The sequence below is a fragment of the Cucurbita moschata genome, unplaced genomic scaffold (genome assembly GCF_002738365.1).
Source record: "Cucurbita moschata cultivar Rifu unplaced genomic scaffold, Cmos_1.0 Cmo_Scf00015, whole genome shotgun sequence".
In the NCBI taxonomy this organism is placed as follows: domain Eukaryota; kingdom Viridiplantae; phylum Streptophyta; class Magnoliopsida; order Cucurbitales; family Cucurbitaceae; genus Cucurbita; species Cucurbita moschata.
Genome location: NW_019268531.1, coordinates 3,206,855 through 3,228,676, shown reverse-complemented (window position 1 = coordinate 3,228,676; position 21,822 = coordinate 3,206,855). Strand labels below are relative to the sequence as shown.

Below are 21,822 nucleotides of genomic sequence, written 5' to 3'. Positions count from 1 at the left end.
ATATTTTTTAAAAATTAAAAAAAATTACTCTTGTCATTGACTTTAGTTAATATTTTATTTCGAAAACACTCATATTCTTTCGATAATATTTCAAAAATATCATTAAACCTTACCAAAAAAAAAAAATTAATACCCTTCCATTTTTGTTTAAAACAAATTTTACTAGGTTAAAAAATACCAATACAATTTCAAACTTTTAATATTATTTTTTTGAATTTACGAGTGTTTTTTAGACGTGTATTATTAACGGTAAAAGTATTTTTTTTTAAAAATTAATTGAAAGATATTTAATAAATCTTCTAAAAATTTAAGTATATTTTTTAAAGCACTCATAAAAATTAGAGGGTATTTTGAAACTAAGTTTTAAAATATTTTTGAAATAAAATATTAACTATTTTCCATCGAAATTAAAGGTAATTTTAAACTTTTTATGAAAGTTTAAAAATATTTTTTTTTAGAGAAAATATCAAAACTATTTAAAATTATTTTTTCAATTAACATCCATTAAAATGGTAAGTTTTGAAATCTTATCGAATAAGTAAACATCTAGGCAATGTGTATTTATATATAATTATTTGGGCTTAAACTTTCACCTCTATAAGTTTGAATGTCACTCAAATGATTCGAAATGAACACGGCAAAATACAAATTCAACTTGAGAGTGATGTGCATGGATTCTATTTCATTCATGGTTTTATACGGAAATATATATAAGAAAACAATAACATCTAACAGTGACCAGCAACAATAAATCAAAGGATTTTTTTTTTTTTTTTTTTTTTTTTAATAAAAACCCTAAAAGTCTTGGTCTTTGCCAAAAGCAACGAGACCCATATAAACAAGAGTGCTCCCCAAGCAACAAAGGCGCTATTTTTGTTTGTGGGTACTGATCGAGAGAAATGGCTGATGCCCATCCAAACCATCCTCCGACGATGCATACCTCCTCCGACTACCCCCACGAACTCTCCTCCTTCCTCCACCGCCACCCACTCGCTCACATGATCCGCAACCCCCATGTTCCCTCTCGAACACATCGGGTATGCGACGTGTGCTGCGAATCCATCCACGCCAATTTCTACCACTGCAAGGACTGCCACTTCCACGTCCACCCACTTTGCACCCACCTCCCCAGCAGCCTCCGCCACGTTATTGACCCCAACCATAAGCTCTTCCTCCACAAGCTCTCCTCTGCCCGCTGCTCTGTTTGTAAAGCTGATTGTTCTTCTCTCTGGGTCTACGGCTGCAGCGCTTGTAAGGTCAACATCCATCTCAAATGCCTTCGAAAGCCCTTCGGTTCGCGGGAGAACACCCACCGGCCATCTGGGTCACGTGGGATGCACCACCATGCACCGCCGCCGTGGGCGACGTGGCCACCTCCTAACCACGGTGGTTTTCCCGGTTGGGGATACCCGAATTACCAAATTGGGTATCCTGGACCTGTTCAATTTGCACACAACAATAATCATCCGCCGAGCTTGGGATCGATGTTTGGGAGTACGATGTTTTCTCTGGTTGAGAATTTGGCGATTGGTGCTTTCTCTGATTTTATTTTCGGTTCCGTTGGTTTTTAATCCTTCAATTTCTAATGGTGTTCTGTTCAATTGTTCCCTCTCTTTTCCCTTTTCATTGCGTTCATATATAATAATATAATCAAATGTTTGTAGTGTATATACAACAATTGGGTTCATTTTGTACTCCTCTTTTAATTGATTGATTAAAAAGATTGATTGGGATGATGTGATATACGAAGTATTTGAAGAAACAACAACAATAGAGAGAGTGACAACAAAATTGAGATCTCACTTAGGGTTGGAAAGGGGAAAGAAGTATTACGTGAGAACCTCTTCCTAACAAACACGATTTAAAACTTCGAGAAGAAATTTTTAAATGGAAAAATAACAATATTTGCTAGTTGTGAGCTTGAAGCCATTATAAATGGTATCAGAGCTATTCATTGAACGATGTGCCAGCGAATACTTTACGCCCCTAAACGAGATGGATTGTGAGATAGTCACCGGACGGTGTGCTAAATGACACCGGGTTGCCAAAGAAAACGCTAGGACCTTAAGAGGGGGTGGATTCTGAGATTGTTATCGGGCAGTGTGCCAACTCAACAAGGACGCTAAGGGGTGGATTGTGAGGTAGTCATCAGGCACTATGCCAATTCAACAAGAACGCTAACTCTTAAGAAGTAGATTATGAGATAACCTCTATAGGGGAAGCTTTGGGCTAAAACAAATTTAAAAAACTTGCTTTTGTACATTATAATAAAATTAGACGATGAGAATTTACAATTATATCCTTTGGACACGTGAATATTCAAGGTTATTCAGGCTAATTAGGTCTTAATATCCTTATTTGATTTTAATTAATATTTAATAACTATTTAATTTTATTAAACTTTTCTTTTTCTTAATTTTGAATTTTTAATGAAATTATAAAAATAAAAATGAGTTATTAAAAACTATTTTTTAAAAAAGTGGAAAATAATTATGGTGATTACAGGAATGAGCCCCAACATTTTTTACTTTCCGGGAAATTGCTCAGAGGCTTGCTATTTTGTCGTGTTATATCTTAGGCTGTATTTATGTCCTAGTTGGTTCAAAAGAGCCACCGTTATTGACTTTCTATAAATAATGTTACAAATATTAATATAATGTCCCATACAACTCTCATAAATTAATTTAATATAACTCAAAAAACAATAATAAAAATATTAATTTTATAACAAGTTCGAACGAGTTATCTACACTTTCGAACAACTTGTCGTATGATATTTTCTTAAATCCACTTTAGATCTATTTTAATAATATAATCAGAAAAATTAATGTTTTTTTATAGATAAAAAAAAGTAAGAATTTGTCGCCTAATCAATTTTTATGTCTTTTTTTTGCATCTTATTATTCATTCATATAAAATAACAAAAAAACGGTTCGTCCACTTAGTACATACATGAATATAAATAATAATTATGAGTTGTTTTGTCCCTAAGACATTTAGTTATTTCTATATTTGTACGAACCATTTTGAAAAAAATAAAAAATAAGATAAAAAACTTATATCCAATCAACTCTCGAGTTCGAGTATGATACTAAGTGACATGGTCGTACTTTTTCAATCATGCAACATCATGATCTTAACACACTCACGACCAACCTCAAGGAGAACTCAAATACCATATATATTTTTCGCGTGCGTTGCTTTGTGGCTTTGTCAAACCTTCGATGGGATCTGTTAGGAATCAGAATTTTCCATAATGATATGATATTGCCCACTTTGAGCATAACCTCTCATGGCTTTACTTTGGGCTTCTCCAAAAGCCTCCTACCACTACCACGGAAGATAGTATTCCTCACTTGTAAACCTATGATCATTCTCTAAATTAGTCAATGTGGGACTCACTCCCAACAATCCTCAATAGGATATGTCTTCGCCAACCGAATATTACTTGTGCGGAATCCAAGGTTGTTCGACCACATATGCCACTTGCACGTACATATTCAATCGTCTGCGACACAAATGACTTATCTATACACTAAGCCAAGTCATTTGATTCGACCTTGCATTGACCGTGTCGGTCTATGTGTTACACTTGTTTAGAGACTCCGAGTTGAGTTAAAAAAAGTATTGGGGTTTAATTAATTTGTAAGTCAACAAGAGGATGGTGGTGGAAGTAAAATGCATACACAAAACGCGTTGTTGTCTCTATAAATGCCTCCCACTCAATGTGTGTTATCACAAATAGACACAGAAATGGCTGCATTGACCAAGAATCTCAACCCCCACTTCTCCCATGTCCATCCAAACCACCATCTCATTCACAACACAACCGACCAAGCCAATTACATCTGTCACGCCTGCAAAACCACCGGTTTCGGCGACAGATTCCGATGCCACGTCTGCATCGCCGACATCCACGTGTACTGCGCTAATTGCCCCCACCAACTCTCCTCCTCCTTCCACAGCCACCCACTCTCTCTCATTCTCTCTAAACCCCAAACCCATCACCGGACGACGACCATCTGTGACATTTGCCGTGAATCCATCGACGGCGTGTCCTACCGCTGCAGCCACTGCGACTTTGATGTTCACCCACTTTGTACTCAGCTGCCGGAGAAGGTGCGCCACGTCATCGACGACTACCATAGCTTGAGGCTCCAGAAGTCGTCGTTTGGGAATTGTGGGGTTTGTGGAATTGATTGTTGTTCTTTGTGGGTGTACGGATGCGATGGTTGTAGAGTCAACGTACATATCAAATGTCTTCGGAAGTCGTACGGTCCAAAGAAGAGCAGCGGGACACGTGGGATACCACATGCTCCACCGCCGTCGACGGCGGAGAAGCCTCATTTTAATGGTGGGTTTCCGCCTGGTTTTGGAGGGAATTATTATTATGGGTATGGATTCCGTTGGGGTGTTCCGAATTCTTATTATGGGTATCCTGGATATCCATTTCCATACAATAATAATATCCCCAATTATCCGCCATATCATGGTGGAGAACATGGGCATGGGCATGGACATGGATCTTCATCGTCGTCGTCAAATTGGGGATCACTGTTCGGGACTACAATGTTTTCTCTGATAGGAAATATAGCTTCAGGTGCTATAAATGGTTTTCTTTTCGGATCCATTGGTTTTTAACAATTTATCCCTCGTCTTTAATTTTGAAGTGACTCCAATCGAGCTTACTTGTTCATAAACTTTTAAAATATCTAATGTATCTGTAAATTTTCGATTTATGTCTTGAAAGTTTCGTGACATCATTAGATGGAGCCAAATGGAATCAAGTCTGATAAATTAAAGGGGAATTGTTTGGATCCGCGTATCAACCTTCGAGAATTCATGAGTTTGTTTTATTACATCAAAGTTTGCGTCAAACTTGAGTCGGGTTTGACTAAATCCATTGGATAAGCCTATCAAATATTAATTCTTTTAATCATAAGTTCATGGGGCTAGCTCGACGTGTGAATCCATGATCGAATATGATTTAAAATGGTTGGTTCAATCTTTAAAATAGTGATTCATATCCAATTCAATGAGTGAATAGGTTGGATTGAGCTAAACTAGTTAAACTTTAACTTCATATCGAGCTTGGATCGAGTTAAGTTAGACTTGGCTAGTTTTGACTTGCATGTATAGAGTTTTAAAAATCAAATTGGCATATTAGATATTAAATTGAATTTTATGTGTAATGAGACTTTAGAAAATTTAAATAATCTAATTAAACATAAGATATTAAAAAAGAGGAAAAGAAAAGAATTTTTAGATTATATAATTAGATGTTATCTATATATTAAATGAAATGAAGATTATACCAAACTTTTAATAATAAATTAATATAAAGAACAAATTACCCAGATTAGAACTATAATTTGATAATAACGTAAGCGAAACAAAACTAAGTCAAAGTCTTTATTTAATCACAAGTTGGTAAATTAAAGTCAACTAAAGAACCCATGGATCATGCCTTTACATTTAGCACATATTTTTTTTCCAAAGTCCTATGAATTTATTATTAAACATATATATTTTTCAGCAATATACGATATAAAATTTTTCATATTTTTTAAATTTAATATTAAAATGGTAACAATGATTAATGATTATTGATTATTGATTATTGATTATGTTCCTTAAAATATAAAATAAATACATAGATGTATCCATAAGATATATATATATATATATATATATATATATATATATATACCTTAACCAATTTGATATGAACCAAGGTATCTCAATCATGTAATATTAATGTCACATTAGGAACAATTAATCTTCATTTATGCAACAAAGGCTTCGAGATACTTTAAGTACGATTCATTTATTTTTAGATTGTTACAAATTGAGGATAGATGGTAATCAGAGTTATGGTATTTTTTAATATATTTTAAGGTTTATTTATTTAATGGTTAATTGTCGCCCTAAAGTTTACATAGTGGTTAATTATGGTCATAAAAATACGAAAACTACAACTCTTGGAAAGCCTCGTGAAGATTAAGAATTTTCATTTTGAGGCTATAGAACGTTGTATGTTATCTTGTAAGGTAGCTCGGAAAAATGTAATAAAAGGAGCATTTGAGTTTTTCATTAGCCAATGACTAAGTTTATTTGCAATTCAATATAATTTAGGTTGCATGTAGAATCATTCAAGTTTGACATAATCAGTTTTGCTTGTGGAGTAATTCGAATCTTAAACAAGTGTTTTTGCGTTAAGTATTTGATGAAAAAGGTAATCTGAATTTTACTTCCCCTTCAAGTATTTTTTTATCATTTTAAATTACACGTTTAGAATCAAGATAAACATGATCGATTTTATAGTGATATGAATTTAAAATAAATGTTTTTATCTTGGGATATTCGATCAACCACAAATAATCTGAATCTTACTTATTTTTTGAAGCTCCAAATCCTAAAATAATAATAGACGCATTATTGTAGCATTTAATAGGTCTTGTTTCTCCCCTTAAGCAAATCCAACAACCAAAAGATCATCAGAGAAAGATGGCTCCGGTGCCAAAGAACACCAAATTTCATTTCACACATCCAAACCACCCCTTGATTTTTCTCTTCGACGATCAAGATTACTACTGCGACGGCTGCAAAACCATCGGCTCCGACAGCCGATTCCGATGCCACGGCTGCGATTTCGACCTACATGAATTCTGCGCCAATTGCCCGGAAAAGCTATCCTTATTCATCCACCACCACCATCTCACTTTGGACGTCCTTAAGCCCGAAGCTGCTGCTCCCGGCGGCCGGTTTTGCAATGTCTGCCTGGGACCCGTCGAGGGCCTGTACTACCGATGTAAAGATTGCAACTTTGACGCCCACCCAGTGTGCACCCAACTCCCCGAAGAGCTTGACCATGTGATCGACAAAAACCATCCTTTAAAGCTCCAAAAGCTGCCCTTTGGAAGCTGTGTTGTTTGCACAACTGATTGTTCATCCCGTTGGGTGTACGGATGTGATATTTGTGGTCTCAATATCCATCTTGACTGCCTTTTGGAGCCGTACGACTCGCCGCCCGCTCACTCGACCGAGCCTCCAATTCCACCGCCGAGTGGGACTACCTCACGTGGGATTTCGTTTGCACCGCCGCCGTGGCCACCTGGGCCACCTCCAGCTCCTTATGGTTTCGCCGTCCCTTATTTTGGCTATCCTGTTGGATTCGGTTATGGATATGCATACAATAATTATGGTTATTATCAAGCAAGTCAATATGGATATGAAGCGCCGCCGCCGCCGCCGCCGCCACGTGAGAGAACGCTTACAAAATCAATGTTTTCTCTGGTGGGTAAACTAACCATGGGTGCAGTTACCAGTTCCATTTTTGGGATGCCTTTAAATTTTTAGTGATATTGGAGTTGGAATTGGAAGTATGAACAAGATCTCTGTCGTTTGCTTTGTCTTTTCTTTCCTTTGTGTTTCTTGTTTGAATGTATGAATAAATGTAAATTAAGAATGTTAATTAATGTACGAAATGAAATACGAAATTATTGGAGTTTCTGTCGTTGAGCAACCGAAAAGGAAAGTACGATTTATTGGTATAGACAGTAACTCTCAATTCTTTTAAGACATTTTTAGTCATTCTATTCTCAAGATTGCTCTCATTCCAATATGGTCTCAGTACATTCATATACCCCTCTAGTATATAAGTGTCGACAATCATGTTCATTGATATAAAACATTTTGGTTAAAACAAAAAATAAATTCATGAGGTCTTTGTCTAAATAGGTGAAGTTTTCGTTATTATTATCAATTGTAGCCAAAACCTAACTACGTGAGGGAGGAAACCCTAAAATTTCAAACAAAGAATGAGCTGTAAGTCGTGCCCTATCTAGACGTAAATTGTACTTGTGTTCCATTTAGATATTAACTCGTAATGAATAATATCTTATCTCTGTAAAGATAGATAGATCTTTCTCGTTGTTTTTATCGTAAATCAACAAACCAAGAATTTCAGTGCGATAATATTGTATGGATTCACACAATAATTATTAATTCAACTTGAAGATGACTATGTCTTCGCCTTTCTCATCAAAGTTTCAACCAAAATCAGCTTCGACTTATTAATTTATTAGATTGAGTCGGTCTGACGTGTATGAATATCTCCAAGAGTTGGAGAAACTTTAACAAAAAATTTGGTGCCATCACTAAAATTTGTCTTTTTTTTCCGCTTATGAAAAGTGGCATATTTTAACTATTGAAAACTATTAAATAAAAATTTAATATATAATATAAGATCGTAACCATGTTTCGTCAAAGTTAAGTTAAGATTCATCGTAGTGTTCAGCTCAACAAGTAATGGTCCAATATCGAGGGTCGTCAAAATTGAAGGTGCAAAAATATGATTTGAAGAAGAACCCGAACCCCGCCACGAGTACTTACTTACATACAATGTCTTATGAATTTCTGCACGTCTTAAACTTTAGCCTTGTTTTAATATGAAATGACATTATAATTTTTAAGGAATATTTAGTTATATAATGACCAGGTCTAGGATAATATGGCACGACACGGCAGCGTAATTTACGTAGCAATAAATGTCTTGTAATAATAAAGTCAAATGAACAGTAATCAAATATTTAATTAATTCATAATATATGCTACAAGGTCAGAAGTTCATGGGACCCATCTCCAAATTTATATATTTTCGATTTGTTCATTCTAAAATTCCATTTTAGTATTTATTAATGTTTTCATTTTTTTAATGCATTTTAGAGGAATATAATAAATTTGTGTCAACACAATTAAAACATATTTCAAACCTCCACGTGCCCGTGACGTGAGATTCCACTTCAGTTGAACAGGGGAACGAATCAATTCTTATAAGAACGTGGAAACCTCTCTGTAGTAAACGCGCTTTAAAACTGTGAGGCAGATGATGATATGTAAAGTGTGAAGGCGGACAATATCTGTTAGCTATTACAAATGGTATAAGAGCTAGATATCAGGCGGTGTATTAACAAGGATGTTGGCCCTAAAATGGTAGATTGTGAGATTCCACATCGATGGAATATGTATTTGGAGCAAATAAATCACTCCCGTTCGGGTTTGGTTATGGAATAAATTGTTTGAGTTATCTGATATTCGAGTGCGTATGAAAGAGAAACTATAAAAATATTTGTAATTTGTAATCGTGAAGTATTAGAGAATTATAGATTTTCTAATCCACACGTTTGATAGTTATTCAGAGAGTGAGTAATTTTTCACTAATGTTGCATCCATGAATTTGAGTCACAGTAAATAAGATTTGAATCTTAATACGAAAATATATTTGCTAACTCTTAATCGGGTATTTTTCTAAAACTCCTTCTAGTTCGCGCTGCACCCGATAGACTTATCAAAGTACTTGTTGATTTGACGAGTTGTTTTGGTGACTCAAAAGTCAAGAAATTTAAGTCAAAGTCTTTGTCAATGATGTTATTCATGATTGTGATTGAATAAGATAGTTGTCTATCTTTTAAATTTCCAAGAAAAATCTAAATAATTATTAAGAAATAATTGTTAGTAAATAAGCTCAATTCTAAAAAATTGGTCTTGAAATTAGTGCTTTGGTTCCAAAAATTTTATTTTGGTAATAAAAAATCTCGTAAACATTCTAATTTTTTTAATATTTAAGACTTAGCCGTTAAATTTTTATTAAATTTGAGCATTTTCAATTCAAGCATAGCTGAATAGATAAGATATGAATATGATTTTAAAGGTGGATAACATCCTGTCACGCTTATTAAACTAAAAAAAAACAAATAAATTTCATAATTGGTGTCGAGCAAATTAATGAAGACTACAACACAATTCTTTGAGAATTGTTTGAGAAGGGAACTGAATATATAGAATTAATACCACACTTGGAACAATGAATTGAGATTTTAGGAGACAAATGGGTAAGAACGACTAAGAACTTAAAATGTTCAAAAAGAAAACATAAATTATTACAAAACAATCTCAGAATTAATATGAAATGGCGTCCTAAAAGAATGACCAAATCGATGTTTATTACAAATTGGAAGTGTTGTTATCAAATTCATATGGATATTGGTATCATATTTCACCATCCCAAAGTTCTTCAAGGCTTTTATAAGGGCTTTGAGTTTCATGGACTGCAAAATCCCCGCGAAGAAGACGTTGCTGCATAATACAATCCACGCAAAGATGAGATTAATATCTATGGCTTTTGAGCTGAATATCATTGATTACTTACCTGATGAATTTGTGAGAATTTTGAGAAGAGCTCAGGGGGAATGGACCAATCAAATAAGCTAAGGTTTTCAACAATCCTTGATTCATTTACGCTCTTTGGAAGAACACTGTGGCCACTTTGGATGCCCCATCGGAGGGCCACCTGCGCCGGTGACTTGTTCAGCTTCTCTGAAATTTCTATGAGAATTGGCTCCTTCAAGATTTCACCCTTCACCCAGCTCCCTGGAGATCCCAATGGAGAATATGCCTGCACCCATCATCCAATTTTCTATGTAAATTCATGTGTCTGTTGATTATTGATAGCAAATGGATTTAGAAAATGTACCGAAAGATGAACGCCGGTGGATTTGCAGAGGTTGTGAAGTGCAGGCTGCTGCCAAACTGGGTGGCATTCAACTTGGTTAACAGCCGGTGGAACTTTGGCAGTTTTGAGCAAATCTTGAAGCTTCTTTGTTGAGAAGTTGCTTACACCAATGGCTCTTGCTTGCCCAGATGCATACAACCCCTCCATCGCGTTCCACGTTTCCGCAATGCACAACGGCGCCATGACCTCAGGAGCGAACCCTCTCGACCCGGGTTTCGTCCTGAATGGCCAATGTACCTGAAATAAGCATGTCAATGTTCAGGATTGTATATAAGTGAGGAATACTATCGACATTGGTCGAGACCATTTAGAAAAGTCAAAAGCAAACAATATCAGCATTTCATAGGGTATAAGAAAGGCGTACAAGATAGAGATCGATGTAATCAAGTTGAAGATTTTCTAAGCTTTTGCTCAATGCTTTGCAGACATCTTCAGGTGCTTGATCGCTGCACCTGTGGAGGAGATGAACGCAAAATCACTACTAATTTTGATGTAATCATGATGGGGTTTTAGTACAAAACAAAAGTAATGAAATTTGATGGGATTACCAGAGTTTAGAAGTGATGAACATTTCACTTCGCTGGACTACGCCCGTTGAAAACAGTTCCTTAAACGCTGCTCCTACCTGCAACAGAGTTTATGAATTCCTTGTACAGAATTATGTGAAGAAGAAGGCGAAAGAAAACCTCTTTTTCGTTGTCGTAGACATGAGCACAATCAATATGCCTATAACCAGCCTGCTCATAGAAACAGACAAACCCATCAATTTTTACTCTAAACTAAGTGTAATTTAGATATGGAAGGATGCAGAGAAACCTTGACGGCGGTTTTGACAGCTTCTCCGACCTCGCCGGGCGGGGCTTTCCATGTTCCGAGGCCGACAGCCGGAATGGTTGCTCCAGTGTTGAGATCAAAATGCGAGAGTTTGTCCATGTTTTTGGGGCTTCTGAATCTCCAACGTTGTTTATTCTGGAAGTTTGGTTGGAAAGAACAGAGAGAACAGAGAGAACAGAGAGAACAGAGAGAACAGAGAGAACAGAGAGAACAGAGAGAACAGAGAGAACAGAGAAAACAGAGGTGGGGTTACCTTATTTGTTTTGGTTTTTGGTGAGACAGAAAGGGTATTATTAATGAATGGAGAAAATTGGTTTTTCTTTTTCTGGTCGTCTCTTCGTCTTCCATTGTCGGAGACTTTATATGGATTCCATTGTTTTCCCTTTGAGTGAGTTCCGCCATGAAATGAGGATCTCTGCTCTCTCAAACACACGTTTATGTGCCAAGAACAAACTTCCTCATCCAAACCACTCTCTTCCTCGCGTTTAAAATACACCCATTCCCGCGGATTTAATTAACATCTTACGCTTAAACGATCAATATTCAAATTCATGATCCCATATTGATTAGAAAATGAAACGAAACATTCCCCGTAACGGTGTGAAAACATCTTTCTAATAGACATATTTTAAAACCTTGATAGAAAGTCAATATTTACGATGACCATATTAATTTCTCCAATCAAACTAATCATTAAATATAATTTTGTTCCTTTTGTGATGCTCGAGATGTGTCGTGAATAATTATCTCTTTAGGGGTAGGAAATTGTACAAAAATAAACAACATAATTTGAGTAATAATTATGCGTTTGTGTGTTTTGATTAAACACATATCCTTTCGTTAAAGTTGCGTCATTTACCCAAAAAAATGATGAGTCGTGATCTTTTAAATTTAGAAACAAATTAATTTGATTTGTAGTTTTCAATGAGCAACGAGTTCCATACATCTCAGCTTATTAATCCATAGTTGAGAGTGAACTCTCTCTAAACGAACAAAATAATTGGTCTACATTTAATCACCGTGACTTATTTAGAGTTATACCCACCAACGATCTTCTCTCTATATCAATCTATAGGATTCCGTATCGTATTTCTAATTCGTTCTTCTATTTGAATAGTAATTTTCTAAGTAATAAATATTTGTTAATGTCTTAATTCGAGTTAATAATTTTGATAATATCTTTTAGGTTAAATCCCAAAATTGGTGTTATTTGCATTTATTTAATATCCAAACTTTCAAAATTAGAAATTAGAAATTAATTAATTTTATCTAAATATATTAAATACAAAATACAAAATTTATATATTTATTAAATATTTTTAAAGACTAAACTTACCATTTATCCTATAATATAACAATATAAATGTGTCAAAGCCAGAGGATATTACTTAATGATATATTTTTTTTTTCTCTAATTTTATATTATTGAACTTCTAATTTTAATTAAAAGGTTATAAATAATTCCATCACTCCAATTGAAACTAATATGATTTAGATTAATCAATAAAATAACCATAAAAATTCATGTAAAATAATTACTCACATTTATAACCTACATAATTAATATCTTTTTTTTTTAATTCAAATTACATCAAAACATTTTTTTAATCATGGTACTAATTTTTTTTTTTTTTTTTTAATTTGTTGATGAGTTCGTATTCATAATATTTTCACACAAGTTTGACATTATCTCGTAAAAAAAATACATAAAACATATAAAACAAAAAACAAAACAATATTATGTAAATATAATAAAAATAATAGATTTCAAAGATTAAATTACAAATTTGATTTATAGGGATATGAAAAAAAAATTAAATTTAGAATTTACCTTTTTAGGGGTTTAAACTAATTATTTATTAATCAAAATATAAAAAATATATTTATATTTTTCTTAATAGATATTCTATTAATATTTTTATAAAAAAATGACGTTTAAACTTCCAATTTGTCACGTTTTACTTAATATAATGTAAACGAAATAAATTGCCTACCTAACTATTATTTTATTAATTGTTTTGTTCCTTTTCTAAGGTTATTTTTAATTAATTTTTGATCGCTCAACTCTCGTATTTATTTATTTACTTTTAATCATATAGATTATCTTGTTTACTTCTCAATTTTAAAATTTTAAAACATGTCTGTTAAGGAGAGGATATGTTTTTAAGCTTAAACCTATTCAAACAAATAAAAATACTCGAAAATATATATAATTGCTTTGAACAAACCAGCATACACACGGCAGCCAAGACCATCAATCACAGCCACTATTTTCAGGCTGCACACACAGCTCTCCCTTCGGAGATTTCTTTCTGCACACACACCTCATACTTCCAAAACCAACGGCTAGGAACTTAAATTACAAGCAACAACTTATCCTTAATCACCAGACATAAGCCTTCTACTTCCCTTCACTTTAATTTTCATTTCAAGCAGCAACTCGATGGGGAACCAAACGACGCAAAGGAGATTGAATCCCAGAAGCTGATATTCTAACACTGCCATTAGAAAAAGAAGAAGAAGAGGCACTGTCTTGTTCATCACCTGCAAGTCTTACATATGAAGCTGAAGCAGAGGGAGACTCGTCGCAGCGCCATGACGGTTGGCTATCGGCTTGGTTATAGCCATTTCTGTAGTGGACAATGGCTTTGTAAAGGAATGGAATGAGGCCTTCCATGTTCCTCTACAACCACAAAGGTTATTACTTGATTTGGTTTCTTTGAAGAGAAGAGAAGAGAAGAGAGGAGATGGGTTTGGTTTTATGGGGTTATTGAAAGATTTGGGGGATGAAATGTTATATGGGGTTTGTTTGGATTTGAGAATCCAGCTTCTCACGCTAACCCACAATCAAGATTTGGCCAATCGAGTCCAAGGCCCTTCTGATAGCTACAGAAAGCTATATCCAAACTAAATCTCCATTTGGCATTTGCAATCTTCCACCAAATATCCTTTCTTTATTCATTATCTTTTCTTTCTTGTTGTCAAGTTTGGTTTTTTTATTATTATTATTTGGAGGGTTTCTTGGTATTAGCTTCTGATTCAAGGCTCCTCGGTTTGCTTGTTTCTATTATTCTCGAGCGCTGTTCATATAATCTGATGGGTTTCAATTTGCTTATATATATGGTCTACACCAACTCGAACAGTAAATGTAAGATCTTATATCAGTTGGGAAAGAAAATGAAGCATTCTTTACAAGGGCATAAATATCTCTCCCTAGTAAACGCATTTTAAAAACTTTGAAGAGAAGCTCAAAAGGGAAATCTCAAAAATGACAATATCTGCTAGCGGTATACTTAAAATGAAAATCTCAAAGAAGACAATATATGCTAACGATAGACTTAAAAGAAAAATTCTAGAAATGACAATATACGCTAGCGGTGGGCAAGAAAGGAAAATCCCAGAGAGGACCAGTAGATTTAAAAAGGAAATCCTAGAAAAGACAATATCCGTTCAAGGTGGGAGAGTGAAATGAACATGGATTTGAGTACCACTACTTCCAAGTTACTACATTATATGAATGGAACTAAAATGTACCAATTGTTTTGGACATATCTTATGTTCTTCTCTTGTGCAATTTTATGAATGATTTCCCTCCTTTTTTTCTCTCATATATACACATGTTTCTTGCTTTAAACTTTGACAAGACCCATGGAACAAGTTACATACTGGCTACTAATTTAATATCAATATCAAGATCAACATGATTTTCCTTCAGAGGGAAGCCTCAATAATGAAGCTTATCAACCAAGCACCTAAACTAAATCCATCACCTGATCATACCAAAAACAAATGATGCAACAGAATTGAAAGGCCAACCCCCAAAATTATGTTTAAATTATATTTTACAGAAGTGGAGTTTGAAGAAGTGCAGAGATTTTTTTTCAACTCAAGTTCTAGAATGGAAGCAGCCCAGATTCAACCAGTTAACAACAGTATCTGGCTATATCCTCTACTGAACACAATGCAAGACTGAAAATGCAAGTTTGATATCTACTGCTACTCAACTAACTACCCAGTCTAAACAAACAAATGAACATATTAACCAGATCATATGGTTCTACCTCCTTCAGATTGATAACTTACAACAATTACTTCGATGGTTCAGCCTCGGCCAACATGAGCGTGTGCCACCAACCACAAACGATATTTTGCGGTAAGCATCCATCGATGGGAACCTTAGAGGGTATGTTGCGATCGATTGAATCTCCAAGACCAAGCTGCGAAAAAGCGAAAGATATTGATAAAAATGCAGCAGGACATCGTAACTGACTTCTTAAGCTGAAAGAATCAGTACCTGGCCATATTTATTCCAACCCCAAGAAAATAACTGGCCATCGTCTTTAAGAACAACCAGTAAGGGAAAAGATTAGAGCAAGAAATAACACATACGAGGTCAACAAAACGGTGTCGTGGGATCACTTCAACCCAGATTCATTTCAGTAGATTGAATAGTAAAATCATACGCTTACGATACCTGTTAGTACGGCATTGTGTCGAGCGCCACAAGAAATCCTTTTTGCACGCTTACTTCCCAAGATCGGAGCATCCAAAAGCCTTGGTACAGTCTAAAGTAACAAAATAAAAGGAAATTCTATGAAAACTAAAGACTAATCCAAGCAGTTTCATCATAAGTTCTTTGATGGTAAAATCACTTAGTAGTGGGAATAGAAGCAGACATCTCACGCTTAAAAACCAGAGACAATCTAATCCAAGCAGTTTGACAACTTTACTTGTTCTTTCTTCCATTCTCATCTAGACACAACATCGCTTACAAATTCATGGAAACGCTCAGGCAGAACAGAAGAAGTACCTCACCCTGGTCAGCACCAGTTCCCAACTGTCCAAACTGGTTGCCCCCAAAGACATAGATAAGACCTTCAGCAGTAATACAAAGAGTGTGCCATAATCCAGCAGAAATGTTTTCCACTTGGGTACCCGATAAAGAAGACACAAATGTCGGTCTCAGTAGATCATTGGTGTTCCCTTGCCCACACTGGATTAATAAAAGGCGTCATACGAAGATAATTACACAATATTAGAACGTTTAATGCAATAGGAATGGTGCGCTTGCAGTAGAGTTCTTAAGGCATTTTGTTGCTTAAAATGGCTTATAATTTGATCTTCGAGAAGAGCTTCGCCATAGAAAGACAATAGGGAAAGAAACCAGACCTGTCCATATAGTCCCCATCCGAAAGTAAGCAATGCACCAGTATCTGATACGTTAACCATGTAAGCAGAGTGAAACAGACCGTAAAAGAAGAGGTATTGATGGCACTAAAACTAAAGCTCTGGCTGTATGAACTTCTATACTAAACAAAAAAGGATATTGTATATTCTCACCTGTTACAACGACACTATGGCGACCTCCACAAGCAATGCCCTTCACATAATTTCCAATCACTTTACCAGCAGCAGCTTTGGATCCTTGATAAATTACTGAAGACCTATCTTTAGCAGAAGTAGGCAATTCAATGCAAGGTATGATATGAGGGGAAGATACCATCTTCACCCGAGTACCCAAACCTAACTGTCCTTCACCTCCATGGCCCCAACCCCACACCTGTCCCATATCTGAAACTTCAGTTAATATAATGATGCATCAGGGTGTCTTTTTTCTTTACATCAAAAATCTTCCATAGCTTCGTACTTGATATACCCTACAAAACTATGCAGTGTAACCACAAAACGCTAAATTACGTCTGCAAATCGTGAGCATGTGGGTGACTTCTGCATCAGAGATTTACCTGATAGAGCTAAAGTGTGGCGTCCACCAGCTGCAACCGCAGCAATCTTCACTCCCGGCCCAAAATTTACAAGACATGGTAGTGCAGTAAATAGCTCGTCTCCCGGACTAGAAACTTCAGCATCTTCCTTAACTGAATTGATTTTTCTTCGCTTTGCAGTTTCCTCTCCAACCCTTTTGTTGTCAAGTTGGGAATCCGTTCTATCAACTACGTTCCAGTCTTGAGATTCAACTATGAAGAACATATACATTTAAACAATCAAATCTACCAAAACTTCGAAACAGTTCACTAGTTGGATTTCATGAATCAAATTAGTATCCAGGAAACAATATCAAGAATACATATAATCTATTGGTTTTGCTATCTCCCCTGCCCATTTTCACAAGAACTTGAAAATTACCTTGCTCAGTTGTAGGTAGAGTTTGTTTCCCGGTAGAATCCTTTAACATAGCTCCTCCCCCAATGGCCAAATCTCGCAATGTTTTCATGGAAGGTATGCACTCGCTCCAGCCCCATGTGTACACTTCACCAGCCTCTGTACATTTGTTATAACTTCTTAAGCAGAGAAATATCCTTTACAATGGAAGAGAACATGTTTCAATCCTCAAAATAATCTATCATATCAACAACATAACACCTTCCCAGAAACAAGAAATCATCTGAAATTCCCTTACAAATTTAGGTTGCAACAGAGAATGAAACGGTACCTGTAACGGAGACACAATGAGCCCAACCGGCATCAGCCTTCACCACCAAAGCCTCAGTTGGAAGAGGAAACGCCTCAGGAATCTCCTTAACAATGTTGCAGCTCGAAGAAGATTCCAAATCAATTCCAAGAGCACGCATAAAAACAAAATCAAAGAAGTTTTTCACTCAAACATCCACATTACCCCATGTTTTCCCGAAGTCAGGTAAATTTGACTTTCCTCATCCGCCGCACCCCACGTAATTAACTTTCCAGAATCTAAAACCCAAATCCATGAACAGTTCATCGACCAAAATTCAAAGGAAAAAAAAAAAGAAAAAAAAACCCGAATTCCAGAAAACAATAAGAACAAGATTCCAAGGATCGAGAGCTTTAAAACCTGAAATGGCCATAGCAAACCCACAACCACCGCCGCAGACTTCCTTCCACGAATCCCCGCCGTCGATCGAACCCGGAAGCCGCACGGGCTCCGGCGAGAGCAAAAGGGATTTATCCGGCAAAGCTCCGGGAAGATAACCCCACATAAAAACAAGGGCATCGATTTTGTTCGCCATTTTTGCACAGTTCTGTCCTGCTGCATTCTCCTCCCTAATCCATTCGAAACCGATAAACAACAACTCAAGAGAAATTCTAATTTTATTCAGAAAACAAAAACTATTCAATAGAAGAAGAAACGGAAAGCTTTACTTCATCTTTCTCTCTTTGCATTCCGATGCATCTGCACAAGAAAATTCAGCCAAAAAAGAAGAAAAAACCCAAAAAGGTAAATTTCGAAATAATTTAAAAGGAATGGATCGTATCATTTACAGAGATGTAACGTGAGCCACGTCGGATATCGACGTGGTCAGTGAACACGTGGAGAAATCGTGGCCGCGCTTGAGATCGCCATAAGATTAAGCTGGAAGTTTCTGGAAGCCAAAGACTTTTCAAATCCGAACCTTTCCAAATGCTTGCCACGTGGGCACCACATTTATTTATATACCGATTTGCTTTGGAATCGCCACTTCTAAATCCACGGTTTAAAATAGACCCACGTATGCCACGCTTAATTATCATTATTTTTTAAATCAATTTAATAATTATATATTTTTTTAATTATAAAAATATACACTATAATTATATGCAATAATTTGAAAAAGAAAATGTCTCTGCCCATGTTGGGCCCAACGGACATAATTTTGTGATGGGCTTGGCTTGTTTTCAACCCAAAATCCCATTTTACAAAAATTTTGCATGAACTAATATTTTACATAATGGAACATTTTGAAGCAATTATTTTTCGTTATATATTTTTAAAATTACTGAAATACGTGTCGTACGTACATACATACATTATATTTTTTAATTACGATCTATTACTCGTAAAAACACGGGTGTATAATAGGTTAAAAATGGATGATAGGGTTGATCTAGAAGTCAGCACATCCCACGAAACATGCAAGAACACCTTCCTTTGCTTAAGCTCAAATCTTTGAACCATATCTTGTCTATACACATACAATAATAATTTATGTTATTAATATGATCAGATCTAAAATACACTGTTAATGGTTGTTTTAAATATGGGTGAGATAAGTTTGAAATATTATTGTTATTCCATGGGTCTGTGTCAAAGGAATGCATGAAAATAAAAACTTTATATTATAAAAATATGACCAATCTCACCCAATTTCTTGTCGTTGCTCCCTTTTTTATAATCATTTAACACAACAATTTTCGTGCCGACACTAAAATAATTTCTCAATTATATATTAAAATGTAAGATAAGCTCACTTCATCTCGAATTTTCTTGAACTTTTTTATTTTGTAATAAAATTTTTTTAAAAAAAATGGAGGTTCTCTCTGGATTTACGGATCAAGTTGCAAAGGAAATCATATTTGAAGGATTGGGACAGTCGATTATAAAATGGAAAATGTCCTAATAATAATAATAATAATTATTATTATTATTATTATTTTGGAATTAAAAGATGAGTGATCTGTTTATTTTCAATAATGTTGAAACTTTTGTCACATTATATTTTCTTATGCTATTTTGCACACATCTTTTGTAATATATACTGTTATTTTCTTAGCTTAGGTTTCATTCTTTTCATTCACAATCCTATCTTACTAATTTAATTCAATTATTTAAACATAATAAACGTGTATATATATATATATGTTTATTTTTACTAAAATCATATACGTTGGAAAAGGATCATTGACTTGACCTCTTTAAACCGCATGGTACATGACTTTGAAGTATCGCTTTCTTATGAATCATATCCAATATCGTTCTTTGTTAACGTCTTCAGAATGCACGCAATACTTTACGACATGATAGTTGTCTGTGCTGCTATTTAAATTTAAAAAAAAAAAAAAAGAATTGATTTATAGAAATTATATATACTTATATGAGATTGTAACAAAAAAATTATTTGTTGAGTAGGGATTAAGTAAATTTCCAAATGAAATAATAATAATTTAAGTTGAATAATGGAGAGTTTCAAGGGACGACAATGATCAAATTGTAACTTACAAGAAATCGAATTGTTTATTATATTTCTGAATTCTTGGTTTATTGCCCAATAGATAGGCTGACTAGTTACGCAAATTGGAGAAATCATGGGGGCCTATTAGGAATTTTTCAATTCATTTTAAATTGTTTTTTTTTTTTTTTTTGATATAAATATTATGATATTAATTCTAATTAAATAATATTATTTAGCATAACTAAACATTTTGACTACATGATTTATTTATATATATACACACACATGTACGTAGAATAATTGTTTGATGATGCAATATTTAATGTAGAAATGTTCGGTTTTTCATCTCCTAGATAATTATACTTTATAAGGGTGTAGAAACTTCCCTCCCTGCATTTTAAAAACTTTGAGAGGAAGTCTGAAAAGAAAAACCCATAAAGGACGAGATCTATTAGAGTGGGCATGTGAGATCCGAATGAGTGATGGGTTGTGAGATCTCATATTGGTTGGGGAGAAGAACAAAATCGTTTGTAAAAGTGGGAAAACCTCGAAACTTGTAAGAGAAATCAGGTGATATGTTAGCGAAGCCCGAATGAAGGTAGATACTGGATGGTGTGGTAACGGATTTCAAAAGGAAGTGGATTATGAGATGTCACGTGATAATGGTTTGAGTGAGATGAGTTGAGTTAGGGCAAGAGGGTGTGATGAATCCCAAAAAAAACATGAGTTTGAAGGCCCCACAGACAAAGTGAATATTTTAAATCGTAAATTCCCCAGAAAATTAAAAGAATTAAAATGGAAGCATTTAGTCCATGATAGAGATGATTCAAAGCGTAAGTAAACCCTACCCACTATTTCACCTTAAATATCAAATTTAATGCAATTTTCTCATCTCAATTCCATACCTTTTCACCTTCTGCGCTATGGAAATGGACTCCAAACTATGCTGGAAGATATGGGAAAACAAGAACAAAAAGAAGAAGAATTTAACCACTACAATCAACGAAGCTTCATGGGAAGAACAAGCCTTTGCTGAGGATGCTGCTGCGGGTCATCTCGGCGGCTGCGTTTGGCCCCCCAGATCCTACTCTTGTAGCTTCTGCAAAAGGGAATTCCGGTCGGCTCAAGCTCTGGGTGGTCACATGAATGTCCACCGCCGTGATCGGGCTAGATTAAAGCACCAATCTTTCAAACCCCAAATCGATCCTCAACAACACCCTAAAACAAGCCATGATTTCCTCAAGGATCAGGCTGCTGTTTGTACCAAGAGAAAGAGACCCGATCATGTGCCGTCCACGGTGGCTTTCCTTTTCCGATCAGAGGTAATTGGACTTACTCATACCTCCGTTGAGGATTTGGATCTTGAGCTCCGCCTTGGCGGCGCTAGATAAATAAAATTGCACCGCCGTGACTTTGTTGTTTCTCTCTGTTTTTTTTTTTTTTTTTTTTTTTTTTTTTTTTTTTTTTTTTTTTTTTTTTTTTTTTTTTTTT

The 21,822-nt window shown here is 35.1% G+C and overlaps 5 protein-coding genes across 6 annotated transcripts; 3 read left to right on the top strand and 2 right to left on the bottom strand.

Annotated features, from left to right (window-relative positions):
• The first annotated feature begins 843 nt into the window (after positions 1–843).
• On the top strand, positions 844–1,626 carry LOC111453231. The gene has a single exon (XM_023094239.1). It carries the CDS (start codon positions 900–902, stop codon positions 1,569–1,571), a length of 672 nt encoding a protein of 223 aa, XP_022950007.1. The 5' UTR covers positions 844–899; the 3' UTR covers positions 1,572–1,626.
• Positions 1,627–3,753: 2,127 nt separating this feature from the next.
• LOC111453485 lies at positions 3,754–7,510 on the top strand. The gene is made up of 3 exons (XM_023094604.1): positions 3,754–4,633; positions 6,147–6,235; positions 6,475–7,510. Exons 1-3 carry the CDS (start codon positions 3,754–3,756, stop codon positions 7,357–7,359), a joined length of 1,854 nt encoding a protein of 617 aa, XP_022950372.1. The 3' UTR covers positions 7,360–7,510.
• A 2,367-nt stretch (positions 7,511–9,877) lies between these two features.
• Positions 9,878–11,613, bottom strand: LOC111453228 (NADPH-dependent aldo-keto reductase, chloroplastic-like). The gene is made up of 7 exons (XM_023094236.1): positions 11,390–11,613; positions 11,260–11,310; positions 11,122–11,198; positions 10,938–11,025; positions 10,535–10,810; positions 10,211–10,456; positions 9,878–10,137 (listed from the first exon to the last, which is right to left on the bottom strand). Exons 1-7 carry the CDS (start codon positions 11,504–11,506, stop codon positions 10,051–10,053), a joined length of 942 nt encoding a protein of 313 aa, XP_022950004.1. The 5' UTR covers positions 11,507–11,613; the 3' UTR covers positions 9,878–10,050.
• Positions 11,614–15,200: 3,587 nt separating this feature from the next.
• On the bottom strand, positions 15,201–18,623 carry LOC111453227 (ultraviolet-B receptor UVR8-like). Of its 2 annotated transcripts, none has more exons than XR_002712239.1 (12): positions 18,545–18,623; positions 18,237–18,445; positions 18,042–18,115; positions 17,859–17,943; positions 17,552–17,686; positions 17,152–17,382; positions 16,748–16,978; positions 16,577–16,620; positions 16,223–16,400; positions 15,882–15,972; positions 15,702–15,745; positions 15,201–15,624 (listed from the first exon to the last, which is right to left on the bottom strand). XR_002712239.1 is itself a non-coding variant. In XM_023094235.1 (12 exons), exons 1-12 carry the CDS (start codon positions 18,547–18,549, stop codon positions 15,496–15,498), a joined length of 1,461 nt encoding a protein of 486 aa, XP_022950003.1. In that variant the 5' UTR covers positions 18,550–18,623; the 3' UTR covers positions 15,201–15,495. The 2 variants fall into 2 exon arrangements, 1 of the variants encoding a protein (XP_022950003.1); XM_023094235.1 differs by having other exon boundaries at positions 16,218–16,400.
• Positions 18,624–21,119: 2,496 nt separating this feature from the next.
• LOC111453565 (transcriptional regulator TAC1-like) lies at positions 21,120–21,752 on the top strand. The gene has a single exon (XM_023094702.1). The coding sequence runs from the start codon at positions 21,255–21,257 to the stop codon at positions 21,720–21,722; it is 468 nt and encodes a 155-aa protein (XP_022950470.1). The 5' UTR covers positions 21,120–21,254; the 3' UTR covers positions 21,723–21,752.
• The last annotated feature ends 70 nt before the right edge of the window (positions 21,753–21,822 follow it).

What these genes read in the sequence shown, in the direction of transcription:
- LOC111453565 (XM_023094702.1), top strand. Translation starts at nt 21,255, where the DNA reads ATGGAAATGGACTCCAAACTATGCTGGAAGATATGGGAAAACAAGAAC.
- LOC111453227 (XM_023094235.1), bottom strand. An exon ending in CTGGTGCTGACCAGGGTGAG is followed by an intron (nt 15,973 to 16,217) that starts GTACTTCTTCTG and finishes TTGTTACTTTAG; the next exon opens with ACTGTACCAAGGCTTTTGGA. An exon ending in ACACAATGCCGTACTAACAG is followed by an intron (nt 15,746 to 15,881) that starts GTATCGTAAGCG and finishes TTGTTCTTAAAG; the next exon opens with ACGATGGCCAGTTATTTTCT.
- LOC111453231 (XM_023094239.1), top strand. Translation starts at nt 900, where the DNA reads ATGGCTGATGCCCATCCAAACCATCCTCCGACGATGCATACCTCCTCC.
- LOC111453485 (XM_023094604.1), top strand. Translation starts at nt 3,754, where the DNA reads ATGGCTGCATTGACCAAGAATCTCAACCCCCACTTCTCCCATGTCCAT. An exon ending in TTTTCTTTTCGGATCCATTG is followed by an intron (nt 4,634 to 6,146) that starts GTTTTTAACAAT and finishes GGTTGCATGTAG; the next exon opens with AATCATTCAAGTTTGACATA. An exon ending in TTAAGTATTTGATGAAAAAG is followed by an intron (nt 6,236 to 6,474) that starts GTAATCTGAATT and finishes TCTCCCCTTAAG; the next exon opens with CAAATCCAACAACCAAAAGA.
- LOC111453228 (XM_023094236.1), bottom strand. Translation starts at nt 11,506, where the DNA reads ATGGACAAACTCTCGCATTTTGATCTCAACACTGGAGCAACCATTCCG. An exon ending in CCACCGGCGTTCATCTTTCG is followed by an intron (nt 10,457 to 10,534) that starts GTACATTTTCTA and finishes TGATGGGTGCAG; the next exon opens with GCATATTCTCCATTGGGATC. An exon ending in AATTCTCACAAATTCATCAG is followed by an intron (nt 10,138 to 10,210) that starts GTAAGTAATCAA and finishes TGTATTATGCAG; the next exon opens with CAACGTCTTCTTCGCGGGGA.